Here is a 19367-nt window from a genome sequence, read left to right as displayed (position 1 = left end):
ATGGAGGAGTCCAAGGACCTGCATGTCCTTGGTGGAGTGGGGGGGGGGGGGGTTGAAGTGTTGAGCCACGGGGTGGTTGGGTTGGTTGGTCCGGGTGTCCCAGAGGTATTCTCTGAAACGTTCCGCAAGTAGGCGGCCTGTTTCCCCAATATAGAGGCCACATCGGGTGCAGCGGATGCAATAAATGATTCCTCCCCCCCCCCCCCCCCCCCCCCCCCCTTTACTTCCCTCCAAGGCCCCAAGGGATCCTTCCATATCCGCCACAAATTCACCTGCACCATTTATTGCATCCGCTGCACCCGATGTGGCCTCCTCTATATTGGGGAGACAGGCCACCTACTTGTAGAACGTTTCTGAGAACACCTCTGGGACACCTTGTCTCAGTCAAATCCCTCGAGCTCAGCACCGCCTTCCTAACCTGCAATCATCATCTTCCTGACCTCTCTGCGCCCACCCCCACTCCAGCCTATCACCCTCACCTTGACCTCCTTCCACCTATTGCATTTCCAACGCCCGTCCTCCAAGTCCCTCCCCCAGTACCTTTTATCTTAGCCTGCTGGACACACTTTCTTCATTCCTGAAGAAGGGCTCATGCCTGAAATGTCAATTCTCCTGCTCCTTGGATGCTGCCTGATCTGCGCTTTTCCAGCAACACATTTTCTTGCACAATATTAGGTCGAGTTTAGCCTTCTCTCTAGTTGATGTTCTAATAAATTATGCTAGGAGAAAGTCAAGACTGCAGATGTTGGAGATCAGAGTTGAGAGTGTGGTGCTGGAAAAGCACAGGCAGCATCCGAGGAGCAGGAGAAAAGACAGTTTTGGGCATAAGCCCTTCATCAGGAGTAAATTATGGTGGAAACATTCTATGAACTCCTAATCTAAGCTATCTTTGCCCATCAAGGGGAAAATGAAATCGCCCATGATTACCAGTATGCATTCCTGAAAAGCTGTCTGTTTGCTCTTTTACATACAGACTCACTCTACCGCACTCCCTCACCCTTGCTCACTCCCAGCCTCTTGCTCCCACCATTGCCTGCACACATTTGGGCACACCCTTTTGTGAGGTTTATGTTAAGAGACTTGTAGACCACTCCCACAAGTGACTTTTTGCTTTCTGATTTACCAAAACTGTTTTCTCAACTTAGGGATGAAACAAAGTCAGGAATCTATTTTAATGTGCCAATAACATCATGAACTAATAGAGTTAACCCTCCATCTTTTTCATTTTTTCTTGTTTTTTTTTTAAATGTCCTTCATGATTCAGTTCCTCATCCATGTCTCTGTAATGGCTACCAGATCATCTTGTTCATTTCTTTATGTTCTCAGTTTGGCTGTTTTTCAAATGATGTATATTCAGATACAGGATTGATCAATGTAATATATTTTTACTGTCTTTCTGTACATTCTAGCTTTATCAGTTGGTGACTCTTCAATTTATATTCTATATCTTTCTGTCATGGTCTGTTTAACATTTCCTGTATTAATTACTTTTGCTTTGGCCTTGTTCGCGCTCTCTTGCTGTCTCTCGTTTTTTCTCTCGCGCGCGCGTGCTCTCACACTCACCTGAGGTAGGTGCCCTTGCTATACTCGTCTATACCATCATGACACGCCTCCTTATCTTGAGTGGTTTCCTTTATCATGATCAGTTCGCTCAATCACCCTGCAGCCCTCACTCATCCAAAACAACTTGAAAGACTTTAAACCTTTCGGGCAATTACGAAGTCTGGGGCTCCTGATCTGCTTCACTTGTAACTACAATCTCCTGGACCTTAACATTGACCACGTCAGATGGTCCAACCCCAAGATGTCTGACTATCTCCTGGTACAAAACAAAATCTAGATCACAAACAGGCCATTTGGCACAACTATCTCATGCTGTTGCGCTAATGTTTGTTCCCGGCTCCAAGTTGCTTATTTACCCAAGAACCAATCTCTCACTTGTTGGCAAACATAAAGGTACCTGTCATTGATTACTGTTCACCAGTCCATAGACCGATCAACTTTTTGTTACCAGCGAAAGCTTCATCTGTACACCCTCTTCATTCTCAACAGTCGACAACCAGACTTCAACTGTTGCTTGTTCAAACAGTTGGTTGCACGATTCCCAGTATGATTGAGGTGACTTGCTTTCAAACCTGTAGCAACCATTTTGAAAACTGCTCTTTCTCATTTCAGTCCCCAACATAGAACAAGGAGACACAGTCCTTACAGTAAGTCTTAATATTCATCAAACATTTACTCCCAAAGAATTCTTGCAACAGAACTCATGAAAATTATGTTTTCATAGTCTTACAATTGTATAGTTTCCAGGGATACATAAACCTTGTCTAGACAAGAATAATATTGGATAATAGAAAAGTGGTGCCCAGTACTGCAGTCCACAGAAAACAATATTTTTATGTAAATTTTTTGTTTTTCAATGCACAGCCCCTTTAAACATTTCGAGCAACCCTTCAGGCATAGTTGCATTCAACTGGTTGTAATACAATAGTTCTATCTCTTTTTTGTGCTCTCTTTCCAGCCATTTCTCATGAAAACATTGTAATTCTATTGCCAAAATTTATAATGTCAGATACAGAATGTAGACTGAGTATTGACAGTCTATTTGATGAACTATTTTAAGTGGTATCGCAGCTGAGACTAATACTGACCACATTTGATACTCAGCAATGATGACTAGATATTAAAACTGAAAGATGAAATTGAAATTGAACTGATAAATTTAAGATCCTATGGTGGAGTCCCGGGGAGCTTGCAGTGTTCTCTAACAAATTCATCATTAATTTCTTGTCTGTCATGTAGACATATAATATTGAGTATTGAATGCAAATTTTTTTGTTTTGTATAAATACAATTTCTTTTAATTCTGGCAACGATAGAAGTCTACTTTTGGGCATACATGAGGGAAAAGGAAATTCAGGGATTTGGAAGGATAGTGCGAAGAGGTAAAATGAGATTAGACTTGTAAATATTTTCTAATCAACCTGTTCAGAGCTGTTCTTGAACCTGGGCCTTCTGGTCCAGAGGGAGGGACAATACTATTGCACCATAAGAGTCATTGAAGGCGTATAAAAGCTAACAAACATCAGTTGGAATGGTTGGTCTTTTCCTGTGCTGCAACTTCTGTGTAATTTGCTTATTGCTGTTACACCAGAACTTGTTAATTTTTTCCATAAATCTTGTTTAAGTTAGTTGTCTCACGTTCTCCTGTATGCTAAAACCTTCATAACAGTTAAAACAAAATTGTATGTACTGAAAAAAAAACTTCAAATGAAGCTGGAATCTGAACTATTGCAACCAGAAGTTGCAGTTCCATTTAATTGTCTTGTTTCAATTTATCAGTTTTATTTTGAAATCTAAAAGACAGCTTAATAAATGGTGTTCTGTTTAATCTCTACAACTGAGTCAGTGCAATATATATCTAATACTTGCAGTTGTAACTTTGTGAAAATACTTAGATTGAGCAGTGCAGGTTTCAGCAGAATTGTAGATTGTGATTCAGCATTTAACTGCTTTCTTCCTGTTGCATCTTGGATCTGTTAGCATGCCAAATTATTTAAGTAACTAAGTTTATTGCATTTTCTTTGAGATGTAGCAAGTAGTTTCCATGTGCTTCACTAAGCCTGGCAAGAAATAAACTGGTTTAGCAATCCAGAAGTGTGTCCTGTTAATTACGGCATCTGTACTCTGCCATTGTATCTCATATGTTAAAGATGCAAATTGGTAAAGCCATGAAATATCATTCTCAATCACTTTGCATTAGGCTGCAATGAGTAAGACCAAGGTTTCTCTGTTTTCTATCTGAGGATGAGAAAGAGAGGGCTTATTTTGCTGTGTTTGATGGCCATGGTGGAGTGGATGCTGCTATCTATGCTGCAACGCATCTTCATGTCAACTTTGCACATCAGAAAATGTTTCTGACACAACCAGAAGAAGCGTTAAGGCAAGCCTTCAAACAGACTGATGAAATGTTTCTTCAAAGAGCCAAGAGAAAGGTGAGTGTAATGAACCTAAGCAGCATTTAGAAATGCCAGTGACAACTTGCTCAACACCAACAAACTACCTTATTGGAGAGGACTCTTCAATCATGCAGTTTATGTCCATTACAAAGCCAACAGAAAGATAATAAATGATTTGCCTGTCCATTTAGATTACAGCTAATAATCTAGTGTGGTAAATCAGCCTTACTTTATCTGGCAAATCAGCCTTACTTTATCACTATTTTCTTTATTAATGTGAAGTATTTTTAGGTGGTACTAAAATGCTGGATTTTGATTGTGATCTAACTGAAGATGGCACCCAGTAGTAGACACATGCTACCTAGATTTTGTTGGAAGCAGGAAGTGGGATGTAGCTCTAAGGACTGAGGAAGCTGTGGCATATTGTTAACATCACTAGACTAGTAAACCAGAGTCCCAAACAGATGGTCTGGGAGCAGATAGCTCACCAATAGCAGATGATGAAATTTGAATTCATTAAAAATCTGGAGTTCGACTAATGATCACTACGTACATGTTGATTGTTGTTTTTTTAAAAAAGGCCATCTGTTTCACTAATCTCCTTGAAGAAGTGACCTTACCTAACCTAAGTGTGACTCCAAACCCATGATTGTCTCTCTGAAATGCCACTTGAAAAGCCCTGTCAAGCCACTCGGTACAATGGCAATAAAGGATGGACTACAAATGCTGACCATGCAGTGATGTCAACATCATATGAAAGAATAAAGAAAGATCTAGAGGGGAGTGGCTAAACTTGTGACTATGGCACAGAATAGATGCTTCTTACTGAGTTGTTCTCTGTACTGCAGAAGTTACGGAGTGGTACCACTGGAGTAGCAGCCTTGATTGTTGGTGACACGCTGCATGTGGCCTGGCTTGGAGACTCTCAGGTAATGATGATACAGCAGGGCCTGGTTGTGACTCTTATGGACCCACACAAACCTGAAAAAGAGGTGAGTGAGTCATCAAGGGAAGGTATTTTAGAAAGAAAGGAGTTCAGCTAAATTATTTCACATTAATTGACAGTGCCTTTAATGTAATGTGTTTGGACTTAAAAGTCTCAGGTTTTAGTTTTAGTAGGATAGATTGATTTACAAAATAGTTGCAGATATATGTGCTTTACACATAAATATCTTACCAGTGTCACCAGCTAATCTGTAATTTAATAAAAGCAGAGATACTGGAACCAGATTACACTGTTCTGTGTCTGTTTCCTTCTACATTTATTCACTTTTGTTTTGGGAAAATTGTTGGTTATGCCTGAACAATTCTGTTTTAGAGTGAGAAACAGAGGATTGAAGATCTTGGTGGATGTGTGGTATTTCTGGGATGTTGGCGTGTAAATGGAACTCTTGCAGTTTCAAGAGCAATTGGTGAGTATATGCCGGAGCTCTCAACGTGAGACCTGCTGAATTTCATAGTCAGTCACCTCAGAATATCAAAGTAACAAATAGATGTAGTAGTTAGAGAACCCAACACTGATTATATTCTAGTCCCTTGTTTTCACTTTATATTTAAATCTTACACAATCAACAAGCTCAGACAAATTCCAGTATTCAAAACAAAAAGCTTCTGTTAATCTTTTTAGATGATATCTTTACATGATGAACCTTTTTCATTTATGCTGGAATTAATTCTTTAATATTGGGCATATGCTAAGTGCAACTATTTTCCAAATAAAAATAAAATACTGCCGATGCTGGAAACCTAAAGGGGAGATGAAAGAGAAAACACCTGAGAAACTCCGGTCTGGCAGCATCTGCAGAGAAAGAAACAGTTAATGTTTTGAATTAACTTACTTTTTCAGAACATTTGAGCATTACTGTTAACTGCCAGAAGATTGTTAAAGTGAAGTTAAAGGTTCGTTGTTTCAAATTATTTCATTTTGCTCAAATTCTAAAACTAATTTGTAAGCAGGTCAAAGTGGCTTGTTATGCATATGTTCAAATTTTGAATCTTGCTCAAGCTTCTCTGGGGAAGATGTATTTCATTCTCAACTGGAAGGGACTGGATTTCCAGGTTTTCCAATTGTGCCTTATGTAAAACTTGCAACTTGTATTTATGTAGCACCTTGAACACCTTATGTTAGATATCCAATGTTGTTTTGTTGGAGCAGCAAAAAAACATGCTTTTTGATATCAAAGAACAAAAGCAGGTGTATGTCAGTGGTTTTAAAGAGTACAGATGGTGAATGTTAGGCTGAGAATGGCTGACTTTTAGAATCTGGCCAGCTGAAAGCAAGGCAGCCAATTTTGGAATTATTTAAAATTGGGAATACGTTAAAGGCCAAAATTGAAAGAGTACAGAAATTTCAGGTTTATAGGAGTTGAGATTTCAAAACTGGATGAGAATTGTAAAATTGAAGCATTGGGACTGGACATCATTGTAGCTCAGTGAGTACAGAGGTGATTGGTGAGTAAAACTGTTTGCAAATTAGAAGACAGGAACGGGTAGAGCTTCATGTTGTGAAAGGTGAAAAATAATGGGTCAGTGAGGAGAGTGCTGAAATAGTTGAGGCCAGAGGTAACAAAAGTTTGAGTAAGAGTTTCATCAGTAGAAACTGAGACAGTAGAAGAGATGGGTCACATTAGACGTTAGGGGTCCTTGGTGATGGAGGGTAGTGTATCACAAGCACACTTTTGACCGTGATAAGGGAGAGAGGTAGATTTTATGGGAAAACTACTGATGGAGACCAAAGATCTTAGTTTCAGTCTTCCTAAGAGTAAGGTGCAACAAATATCTGATCACAGATAATGGCTATCTGACCAGCAGTAGAACAAATTGGAGGCAATCTAGCTGGAGTGGTGAAGTACCTCTGACAAAAAGCCCTTTTGAGTTGAAATATCTGAGCAATTCGCAAAAATATTTTGTATTGGAACAGAAAAACTTAGTGTAACACAAAGGAGTTCTGAAGAAGTCATAGCGTTAACTCTGTATTTCTCTTCACAGATGTTGCCAGACCTGAGTTACTACAGCATTTTCTCTTTTATTATACAGTACTGCTGAGTTTGAGATTCCAATGCATTTCCTCCAGCTGGTTCTACTGTAACTGATCTAGAGTATTTGCTTAAACCAAATGAATAAAACGTTTTGATTTCAGCACTAACATTGTTTTGAAATCATTGTAAAGAATTAAATAATGAGAATTTGATGCATTATCTAGCTATGAGCACTGTTTTTGTGAATTTATAAATTCAGTACAAACTAAATGCAGCCAGAATCTTACCCATCTCAATAAGAACACTTGGATCAAGTATAATGAGTAATGGGATGGTAAAGCTCCCTCTTATAAGTACTCAAAAAAAATCATGTAACTTTACAATTACTGTATCTGAATTCATTAGATTCCCTAATTGAAGCATTTTGTATGAGTTGGTTTTGAGAATTGCATATTTTTCTTTTTCGATCAATATTTTTTTCTGGCCACCAGAATGTTCAAGTTTTCCATTAGAATTTTGGTAACTATTAACACCATAGGTATAGGAGCAGAATTCGGCAATTCCACCCAGCAAATCTGTACTACCATTCAGTAGTGGCTGATACATTTCTCCATCTCATTTTCCTGCATTCTACCTGAAACTTCTGATTAGAAAGAGGATCAAAAACCTATCTGTTTCTGTCTTAAATACATTCAATGACACTACCTCCACACCTTTTTATGGCAATGAGTCCGGCGGATTAACCACACTGTCTGAAGAAATTCCTCCTCATCTAGCTTCAAAAGGGTCTTCTCTTCACTCTGAGATCCTAGTTTCTCCTTTATAGTGAAAACATCTCCACATTCACTCTCTATTAAGGCCTCTTGACATTCTGTAAATTTCAATGTGATTTGGCCTTCATCCTTCTAAACTCCATTGAGTGCAGACTCCGAGACTTCAACTTCTCCTCAAATGACAAGCTGTTCATCCCCAGGCTCCCCAACTTTCTCTGGACTCCCTCCAAGACAAGTACATTGTTATTTAGGTACAGGATCCAAAACTGCTCTTGTATTCTAGCCCTCTCAAAATGAGTATGAAATTGCATTTGGCTTCCTAACCGCTAAGCGAATCTGCATGTTTCACCATAAGAGAATCCTGAACTAGGACTCCTAAGCCACTTTGTGCTTCAGTTTTCTGAAGCTTTTCCCCACTTAAAACAGAGTCTATACTCTTTCTACCAAAGTGCATAACCTAACATTTCTTCATATATTGTACACCATCTGCCACTTCCTTGCCTATTTTCCTAGTCTGTTCAGGTCCTTCTGTAGCCTTCCCACTTTCTCAGCACCATCTGTCCTTCCATCTTTGTATCATCTGCAGAATAGCAACAATGCCCTCCATTCCTTTGTCCAGATTGTTAATCTATAACTGCCCCAACATCATGCACTTTTATCTTATTCAGCAGCCTCCTGTGTGGCACCTTGACAAAGACATTCTGCAACTTACAGTAGATCATATCCACTGATTTCTCCAATGTCTAATTTGCTCATTACCACCTCAAAGAATTCTAACCAGATTTTCAGGCCTGGCCTCACCTTGACAAAGCTGTGCTGGCTCAGCTGTATTTTAACATGCACTTGCAAATACTCTGAATCTCATCCTTAATCATGATCTCTCAAAACTTACCAATAACTGAGGTGGTATAATTTCCCATCTTCTGCGTCCCTTCTTTCTTAGAGGTGTTACATGAGCCATTTTCTAGTCCTCTGGGGCCCTCCCAGATTCCAGTGATTCCTGAAAGATAATTGACTACATTCTTAAGATGACAACCCTTGTGAGTTGAGCAAATGGTGTATCCTGACATTCTGCTCGAATAAGTTCGAATATATTGGTTTTCTCTGCCTGTTATCAAGATGATTTTTATTCATTCCTTTAGGAGACATTGACCAAAAACCATATGTTTCGGGTGATGCAGATAGTGCCTCATTCAAGCTAAATGGCACAGAGGACTACATTGTTTTAGCCTGTGATGGCTTCTTTGATGGAGTTGAACCTTCTAGAGTTGTGGACCTTGTGCAAGAACACTTGCAAGAGAATGGAGGTGATGGCAGTACAGTTGCAGAGACGCTTGTGGCAGCTGCTAAAGAAGGTGGCTCTAGTGACAATATCACTGTGGTGCTGGTTTTCTTAAAAGATCCACAGGACATTCTGAAAGATAGCAACTTACACATGGGAATTGAGAGCACTAATCAGAACAGTGGGTGCCCTCAAGCCAAAGTCAACTCTGAAAACTCACCACCACAGTTGACCACCTCAACTGCAAATAAAGACAGCTAGGCAGAGGGTCAGACAGGCTGACTCCTGCTGACTGGAGTTCAGCTTAGTGTTACATTCAGGGTTTAATGCTTTAATGAGTGGTGCCAAAGAATTGGGAAAGGGGGTTTTAGTCTTGAAATGCCAACTAGCGAAAAAGTGATGACATTGCTTTGGCAAACTTGTAACTGCATCTGCCATAACTGTTTACTTCTGTAAGCTTTAATGAGAAGAGTGGCAACAATCAGTAAACAAGGGTGCAAGAAACTTAAATTGGAAAAGAAGAAAAGGGTGCTATTATTAATGTCTTTTATGATTAAGCGCTTATCCTTAAATCCCAAGTTTAATGGGTTGACTTCCAAAATTATTGCTATAGTTTTTTTTTGGCCTTGTCTTGGTGAAGAATTCCCTAACCCTGGGGCTTAGCTTTGTGGAGTTGGCAATAGGAAACTACAAGGTGGTTCAAATTTTGTTGGTGAACAACTTTTACTGACACCATGTTGACTAGATTCCCTGTGGTGAAATTGTAAGCATGCATAACGTTTGTTAGCTTTTCCAAACTGTTTTCAGTATGTTAAGATTTCAAGCACCCTTGTGTGTACTGATTTATTTCCAGCAGAAAATGCAGGCTGAATATTTAGTGCCTTATTCTGTTTCTTAAGAGCAGTACAGATTATGTTATGATTTGTACTGTGCTGTCAACATAGTGCAGGCTAACTATTTAGTGCCTTATATCTCCACGCAACTACAGGACAGTTAATACAACTTTATTCCTTTCTCTTGTTGGAGAAGAAAACTAAGTATCAAGTAACCACAAAATCCAACTTAAGACTTCAATTTGGTATTGGGTTTGGATTTGCATTGCATTGCTTCTGTTGGAGTTTCGATGTATGAATGTTTTGCAGGTTTTTAAGTAACTGAACATTTTATCTGGTGTAGACGCATTAGGCTTTTATAAGTACTTTAGTAAATGGTGAACTAAATAACAGTAAATTACATCTTTGTGTATTCTAGGATATGTAGAATTCAACTTCCATCTTTCCTGAATGTTTCAAATGTATTATTTTTATGAAATCATGACAGCTAATATGCAAATCAGTCAACTTCTTTCTCAAAGTAAGTTTTCTTTTAAAACATCAAAGTCATAGTACTAGAAGCTATTTTGAGGATCTTTTATTTTTTATTAATTCATGGGATGTCAGGACCACCATTTATGGGCCCAATTTCCAATACCTCTCCAGCGCATTGTTTTGCTAGCATGTGAGCCTGCTAATTTGACAACTTGTCAAGATGTTTTGACCAGCTGAGGCCAAGTAAGTTATCACGTAAAGCATGCTTTTCCAGTAAGGATCCTTTGGTAGAAGTCAGAGAGCAGGATTGTATTTCCGTTGAGGACAATCTACAGTTCTTCCAGTTAAGATGAACTGATTCAGCATAGATCAGGAATGACACTACTTGAAATTTTGCAACTGTATGATTTCATTAGTGTTTTGATATGATATGATTTCACGAACTCTGTTTTTGCCCATCAATCAATTAGGGCACCTTTTTGTCATTTCATGCAGGGTATTTTCTGCATTTTAAAATCAACTCAAGTTGGCTTTAATTAATGGCAATGTTTTGCAGAATCCAAAATATGTTGTTGCCTTAGAAAATATAGCTGTGTGAGAGGAAGCCGAATCATCTATCCTGAAGAAATGAGAGGCTTCCCTTGTGCCACAGAAGATGACAACATAGAAACAAAAATCTATGTCCCAATTATCGAACTTGTTGACTGCAAATCCTCTAGTTCCATCAGGTTATCTTGCCTGAGTCTGTATTTGTGAAATGTTACGGCATAATTCAGAAATTAAGTGTCACTGGTTTTTCTTGACCCTTTTTTCCTTTTAATTACACAAATTATTTTCTGTCTTAACAACCTTAGAAGGAAACTGCTAGAGTATATTAAAGCACTACAGCACATTACCTTAAAGACTTGAGTGACAAATGACCATTTGGCACATTGAAGCTTGTTTTGTCCATACTGTGACTCACTCAGCCTAACACTGAACTGCTTTTAGAATGCCCTTACTGTCTATTTCCTTATTTGGTGCAGCATTCCAAATTTTTCAACCTTTCAATATTGAAATGTTTTCAAGCTCTTTTCAAGTCACTTGTCGCTGATTTATGCTCTGATCCTACTGGATATTTTCATCTCATTCCATGTTATCCATACTTTTTTCAATGCTTGATATCATGTAGCTAGAGATTCTCTAATGTTAATCCCATTTTTTTATACCATAGGGTTTAAACTTCACTAGATTTTCCTCATAAACTATCTCCTTCAACAAAAATATTTCTATTGTTCTTCTTTGGACCCAGTCTATAACATATGAAAAAAGTTGACTAAAATGAATGCTGTACTTAAAAGGAAGTCTGCCTTTGAGTCTGACAGTTATAAAGCCTTAGTATTAACTCCATAGTTCAATGGTTCATTTTTGTCATCAAGTATGTTAATATTTTTCCTCAATGTTTTTCCACATTGTCTTTACATTGAAAAGTATTTTGTCAGCTCAGTCCCTTTCTATGTTTCCATGTGCTGGTTTTTAAAATTTCATTTAACTTCTATCTTTGTTGCTTTGATATTTGTTACACAATTGCTGTGAATTATCTTGCCCACCTACTTTGTAAATAATTTGTCTTTTGAATTTGAATGAGTGGGAAATGGTTTGTGCATCTGAATTATTTGTACAGAGGCAGGCAATCCGGCATCAATTGATGCACTCCTGCACTCAATGTCTGTCTAGCATGGTTCCATTTTATATACAGATTCTAGCCCAGATGTATTGTAGTTGTGCTTTAGGATTCCTTTACACTGTTTCAATGATATGACATTGAGCAGTTAGTAGAAAATCAAGGGAAAGTGAAAAGGTTGAAATCAGATGGTATGATCTGCAGCTAAAAGAACACTGTTACATAGCTCTGGAGTATTTGATTCCATTTCACAGGACATTGTTAGGTGTTTGAAAACAACATTGTCTAAATGTATGTTAGTTTGAATGTGGGGAACTGAGGGGATATTACTTGGATTGGAAAAAAACCATATCCATGATTAATATGTTACACCCATTACAGGTCTGGCAAATTACTGATGACTCGGTCTCTGGCAGATGATAATCATACTTGAGAATTGTCAGTTGTTGACTTTTACACATTTTTAATGATTATTGAGTGTTCTGAATTTATAAGGGATCCTTAACCTCTAACAATGTTTTTGCACTGTCAATTGAAAGTATTGGGCTGTTGATATTCTCAGCCTGTATATACTCACCTATTTTACTTGCATTTATAATTGCATTTTTGATATTTTGATATAAAAACAAGACTTTATAATCTGATTTTATTTATTCACATTGCATGAAATTAGCTTTTTTTTTAAGCAAGCCTCAAAATTGGGAGGTGGTGCCTGGTCTGGTTTTGTGCTTGTTGAAGTGTTGTGCAGTTATTGTAGGAATCTTGTAATGGAATGTCCTTGAGTAACAATGAACGTTGCTCTCACACAACAGCAAAACAGTCTGTCCATATGTTAGCATCATCCATATTAAAGATTTGAAAAGTTTGAAGTGTAACAGAAGCAATCCTCTTTCTTAAATTGTCATGTGCTTTAGTGGCAAGATGCAGCTGTTTAATTTCCAATTCAGTTCCTGTATTGTTTTGTTTTTCCTGGATTTATTATATTTCCCCCAGAGTGCCTTTGGTTGCTGTAAAGTCCTATCGGGTATAAAATCTAAATATTTATTTTGTAATCTCTATTTTAATATCAGTTGTCTATGAAAATACATTCAATGTGAAATATTGGGAGAAAGAGCTGTCTTGAACATGGAATGTATTTATCCTGTTCTGCAGGGATGACACTTTTGGCTATGGTGTTTTTACAAACTCGAAACACATGGCTGCTGTAAAGGCAAAGTGACCATTATGTTCCTTTGACCAAAGTAAGGTTTGTAGCTGCATCCGCTAAGGTGCATGTTGGTGATTTGTTTTGTGCAAATGTTCAACAATAGGATTATGGGGTACAGAAATGAAAGTGGTCATTGGCTTTAGATTTGTTCATTTAAAATAAAAAAAAACCTGAAACATATTTAGTGGATTTGGCTAGAAAAGTCACTGACCCAAAATGTAAATTTTATTTCTTTCTCCAAAGATTCGAAGTTTTTCCACATTTCTCATTTTCAATTTGAATTTCCAGTATCTGCATTTTTGATACTGTTTTATTGGTTCTTTGGAACCGGCAAGGTGGCATTTATTATCGAGCTCTAATTACCCTGAAAAGCTTGAACCGTTCCTATCCTTGTTGCCACTACAGTCTTTAAAGATAGGATATTGATTTCAGTAGCAGGAGTGCTCATTAAATAAACTGTTCTGACCTGCATTATGTTGAGCTTCTTGAGTATTGTTTGTACTACACTTATGCAGGCAGGTGAATATTCAATTAAGTTTTGCATGAGCTCTGAAAATCCACGTTTGTCTCTTGTATCAACTGACTTAATACCACATAGATTTTCAATTCCAGAAAAGATTTTTCATATTTGACAATGTATCACTAAGAAAGTTTCACAGTTTTAATAAAACAACTCTCTACATTATCAAAATGTTTCCATTTAGAGTTTAAAATGTACACTTGTTAGCACTTAAGTACACACCAGTATTTGTATTAAATTCTGCACATATCACATGTGACGTACCAAAGGATATAATTCATGCACTACTGCAGCACTGTCTCAATTGTGATCTTTTTAAGGGACCCCTATTCAACAACTTTTATTGGATTAAAGGCATTACACAAATTCAAGATGTCTGACAGGAGCATTGTAAAACATAGTATGACACAAAATCTCAGATATTGGGTCAAGTGACCAAAATTTGGCCTTGAAGTAAAAGGTGTAAAATGGGTATTCCAGAGAGCTCACCAGTCATTATTGTGCATTCTATCTCTGTAACCTTAAATCAGGATAGCAAGTGAGTTTGGCTAGATGAAATCTTTGCATGTAGTAATGACAGCAATCAATAAACAATGCTATTGCATTTCTAGTAACATTTGGGACAGTTACACTGACTACATACTAACTTGTGGACATGGGCAGACAATCCATATATCTGAGCACATCCAACTTCCTATTAACTTAATACATTTTTAAATCTAATGCTTTCTGATCCAACTGTGTCTAATTTACACAAGAAATTTAGCAATTTCTGATCGCTGATTCAAATTAATACTCAAAGTTTTTTGGGTATGTCCAAATTTGCATTTTTAAAAAAAATTTATTTTGAATGATAAAGAATTCAGCACTTAGCAGCTATCAGCACACCCACATCTGGGTTGAGTGACAGTACACTGTAATGTTTTAAAGAATCAAAATGCCACTATCTTGCACTGGTGTTATGAGGTGGTTTCACTTTTTCTGGGCACTGTATATATAAATTGTTCAGTTATTTTATATCATTAGTTAAATTTTAAAGATTGGCTATAAAATGGAATTGACTTGAACACCAATGAGTAATGGTCTATGTTCTCATCCTGTTAATATTATATTTGGCAGTGACTAAATACAGTCTAGTTCACAAACTATATTGTTTCATCATGTGGTAGAAAGAGCTGAGGAGGACTGGAAAAATGAAGTAATATCTTTTGGCTAACTTGTGGTGCCAAAGGTAGATTGATAACTCAGGTTTATTACTGCCATATTTTGCTCCTTGTAGCGAATGTTAACATTCACCAACTAAGGAGAAGATGTAGTCCAGTCATTGGGCTAGTAATATAGTAGGCTCTGGGAATATTGGTTCAAATCCCACCATGAGAGCTGGTAAGATTTCAATTCCGTTAACAAATCTGGAATTGAAAGCTAGTCTCAGTGATGACTATGAAACGAATCATAAAATCTAGTTCACAAATGCCTTTTAGGGAAAGAAATCTGCCATCCTAAGTCTGGCCGACACATGATTTCAGATCCATAGCAATGCACTCGATTCTTCACTGTGCTCTGAAATGCATTTAGCAAGCCACTCAGTTCAAGGGCAATTAAGGGTGACCAACAAATCCTGTCCTTGTCAATGACACCCACATGCCATAAACTGAGACACAAACTAATTTGTAGGACATACTCAGAAATAACAACCTGTACGTTTATTTGAACCTTATGAGGTACTTTGTTTGGATGGTACTGCAAATGATTTGCCCTATTTAGTTATCTGTTCCTGCTAATATGTCTCTCTTCCCACCACAACTTTATCACCTGGTTGTGCTGCAGCAAACCTATTTGAAAACTATTTTTATTGCATTGAACAGTAGCTGTTATGGCTAATATCCCCTTTTTTTTTCTTAGAACAGCAAATTCATTGAAATGCATGGGCTACTGCATTTTTAAGGTAGCTCTGCCAAACATCTCTCCAAAAACTTGGAGATTGACTTGCATGTGGCCTTGTGTGGGAATTTTCATGTGAGAGTGAGCGCCAGAATTCTTAATGAGCTGTTTATCTTCACACAACATTGCACAAAACCAACAGGAAGTAATGTGTTTATTTCTATAAAATATTTATTTATCTGCAATCCTTTGAATCCTTTATCACTGCTGTGACACAAGGATGACTTACTAAGCTGAATTTGAAACCTGAATTGTGTTTGCCTTATTGTGGATGGATATTAGTTATCCTGAAATGTTTGTATTATACAATATTATACAATATTGTATTATCAATACAGTATTATCTCATAATAAAGATATATGCAACTTTCTTGTATTATGGTCCACTTTATTTAACTGTACATTAGTGATACATTCTGTGCAATAAACTATTATTCGAACCTGGGGCTCTGTGTCTATGTTGTCCGATTGGAACAATATTCCTAAGCCAGTGAATGTGAAAAAGTACTAAGCAGACTTTGAATCTTTTTACTGCAGGAGTACACTTGGAGGACATCCCAGACATGGTTTAAGACAAAAGTTATTCATAGGAACAGGAGTAGGCCATTTAGCTCCTCAAGCTTCTGTCATCCAGGGATCTTGGTTGATCTGTGGGCTAATTCCATATACCTGCCCTTGGCCCTTGTCTATTTTGCTTTTGTTTAGCAAAGGTGTTACCTATCTCTGACTTAAAAGTAGCAACTGATCTAGCATCTGCTGCCTTATGTGGAAGAGGGTTCCAAACAACAATCACACTTTGTATGTAGAAGCTCTTCCTGGCCCTAATTTTTAAACAATGCCCTTAGTTGTAGAATCCCCGACTGGTGGAAATGGTTTATCATTATTGGCCCTGTCTGTGCCTGCAACTGTCTTGAATTCCTGAAGAAGGGCTTATGCCCGAAACATCGATTCTCCTTCTCCTTGGATGCTGCCTGACCTGCTGTGCTTTTCCAGCAACACATTTTTAAGCTCTGATCTCCAGCATCTGCAGTCCTCACTTCCTCTCTGAAGAGCATCCCATCCAAACCCACACCCTGACATCCCGCATTTCTCATAGCTAACTCGACGAGCCAGCACATCCCTGAGCACTAAGGGCAATTTAGAATGGCCACTCCACTTAACCATCTTTGGACTGTGGGAAGAAACTGGAGTACCTGAAGGAAACTCACACTGATATGGGGAGAATATGCAAACTCCACGTGGTTGTTTGAGGCTGGAATCAAACCCGGGTCCCTGGCAGTGAGGCAGCAGTGCTAACCACTGTGCTGCCCAAGTCCTCAATCAGATCACCCTTTAACCATGTGTCATGGTGGCTAAATAGTTAGCACTGCTGCCTCCGTGTCAGGGACCTAGGTTCCATTCCAGCCTCTGGTATCTGTGTGGGTTCCCACCAAGTGCTTCAGTTTTCTCCCATAGTCCAAAGATGTGCAGGTTAACTAACTCTCCTAATTAACTGAAATTTTTTTGAGGTGTTCAGTTACCCTTTCCTTGATTATAAACTCCAACAATTTTTTGCACCATGTATGTTAGGCTAACTGCTGTGTAATTCCCTGGTTTTCCTCTTTTGCCCTTCTTGCAAAGCAGAATGAAACATGCAATTTTCCAATCCAAAGGGATGACTTCGGTATCCATAGAGTTCTCAAAGATTATTGTTAGGGCATCTACAATATGCTCCCCAACTTCCTTTACTGCCTTTGGATGGAAACCATCCAGTCCGGATGATTGGTGACTCTAATTCCATTAATTTACTCTTTACTGATGTTTTGTGTTAAATTTTAATCAGTCCCTGTCCCTGATCCACGATTAATTTCTTCTGAACTTGCAACAAGCTATCATCTTCTATTGTAAATACGGAGGCAAAGTAATTATTCAACATATCTGCCATTTCCCTAGAGTCATTGGCAGTATTCCCAGTTTCAGTCTTTAGTGGGCCACTATTGCTCCTGACCACCTGCTTTTCCTTTATGTAACTATAAGATTTCATCTTATTGATTTTGCCCTTTGCTGGTCTTTGTAACTTTCCCATTCTTGTAAGTTCTCTCACTTTTTTTCTGCCCCTTTATCTCTTCTGTTGTCCATTGTTGGGTTTTTTTCTCTCTGTAGTAGAGCTGTCCCCCATCATGGTATAAACTGGTTTTGTATTGTTGATTTTTTTTTTAAAATTGCAAAAATATACTTTCTTAATGAAATAAGTTTTCTATATGTACATACAAAGGGTTCTCAAACCGTTCCATACCATCTTTGCAGAGAGAGGAAGGAAATGTTAATGACACATTGGAGTTTCACATCCCACAACATTTGACTTTTATTCCAAAGATATACTTATTTCATGAAAAATTTTTATATATACAAGTATCTCTGTTCTGTACAGTCTTTGCAGAGAGAGAAAAAAAACACTATATTGGAATTTGATTTCCCAACAGAGCGCATTTACGAAACAAAGATATTTTTATCTCCTGCAGGAGGGCTGACCACTTTGTATTGTTAAATGTTTCTTTAAACATCTTTCACTTCTTTAGTAGTTTTGCCACTAGCAGCTGTCCCAGTTTGTGATCAGTTTAATGAAATGAGTCAAAGTCAGCCTTCCCTAAATCTAAAACCCTAATTTATGCTTTTTGCTTGCAAATGCTATATTGAACATGATCATGTTATAATCATTATTTTATAAATGTTCATACATAATTAGGGAACTAATTAAATCTGGCTAATTACTAAATCCAATATCACATTGTAGCATCCAGGGTATATTACTGTAGGAAACCATCCCATATACAATTCAAAAATTCACTACCTTTAGGACAAGAACTTTGCCTCTCCAAAACTGTTAAATATTTAAAAAAAACCTCCATTAATACTATTCTGGCTTTGCTACACATTTGTTTATTTTCTGCATTTATACACCCTTACACAGGGGTCAAGATAATTTAAGACCATTGAATAGAAAAAGTGGTACAATGAAATTTATTCCTATTATACTGTTTATTCTCATCTGGAAATCTCAACACCAAATTCAAAGAAGCAATACCATTGTTCCAACCAGGCCAACTTACACTCAAATAGCTACTTCAGCTTCGTTAATGTCCTAAGGGGGTGTCACAGGACTGGAACCAAATAAAATTTGATGCTGTATCTCACTTAAGGGAATGTTAGAGCAGACAGTCAAAAAATTGGTTTAAAAATTATGCTTAGTATGTTAAAAGATGGAGGATAAGATGGGAACTTCAGAATTTAGCTGCCAATGTAGTGATTAAAATCAAGCCAGTGTGGGCGAAGAAGAGATCTTGGGGATTTGGCAGAAGTTAAGTAGGGTAGAGTGGGCCCATAAAGATGCTTGAAATTTTGCTTGAGAATTTTAATATCAAACTTTGGTTTCCAATCTGGCAAATATAGGTCAGCAGATGGAGATTATTGGAAGATTGGATATTGTGAAAAATACTTGAAGACTATGTTGTACATTCAGAGAGAAAATGACTCATTAATTTAAAAGGCATTTATTCAATGAAAGCAAAATTAATTTTTAAGTTGGTACCCACACAAAAGTGGACTGCTCCCAAATTTGAATAAGAACCCAGTGAAGCAGTTTTAAAAGTCTGGTGCTAAGGAATAACTATATTGTGGAGGTTGATAACATCTATCCCTTGCTCTCCCTCTTCCTCACGATCATCCTATATCTAATTACTTTCCTCCATCTCCTTAAA

At 37.7% G+C, this 19367-nt stretch overlaps 1 protein-coding gene across 1 annotated transcript in view; it reads left to right on the top strand.

Annotated features, from left to right (window-relative positions):
- Window positions 1–16070, top strand: part of ppm1f (protein phosphatase, Mg2+/Mn2+ dependent, 1F) — a 72800-nt gene extending 56730 nt beyond the window's left edge. The window contains exons 4-7 of the mRNA XM_043716085.2: window positions 3807–3995; window positions 4808–4951; window positions 5278–5371; window positions 8853–16070. Coding sequence (XP_043572020.1) covers window positions 3807–3995; window positions 4808–4951; window positions 5278–5371; window positions 8853–9253 — 828 coding nt within the window. The 3' untranslated portion in view covers window positions 9254–16070. The remainder of the gene's footprint in view (window positions 1–3806; window positions 3996–4807; window positions 4952–5277; window positions 5372–8852) is intronic.
- The last annotated feature ends 3297 nt before the right edge of the window (window positions 16071–19367 follow it).

Source organism: Chiloscyllium plagiosum, unplaced genomic scaffold, assembly GCF_037043375.1.
Source record: "Chiloscyllium plagiosum isolate Xiang-an unplaced genomic scaffold, Cpla_swu_hap1 HiC_scaffold_24, whole genome shotgun sequence".
In the NCBI taxonomy this organism is placed as follows: Eukaryota; Metazoa; Chordata; class Chondrichthyes; order Orectolobiformes; family Hemiscylliidae; genus Chiloscyllium; species Chiloscyllium plagiosum.
This window is presented reverse-complemented; position numbering and strand designations above follow the sequence as displayed.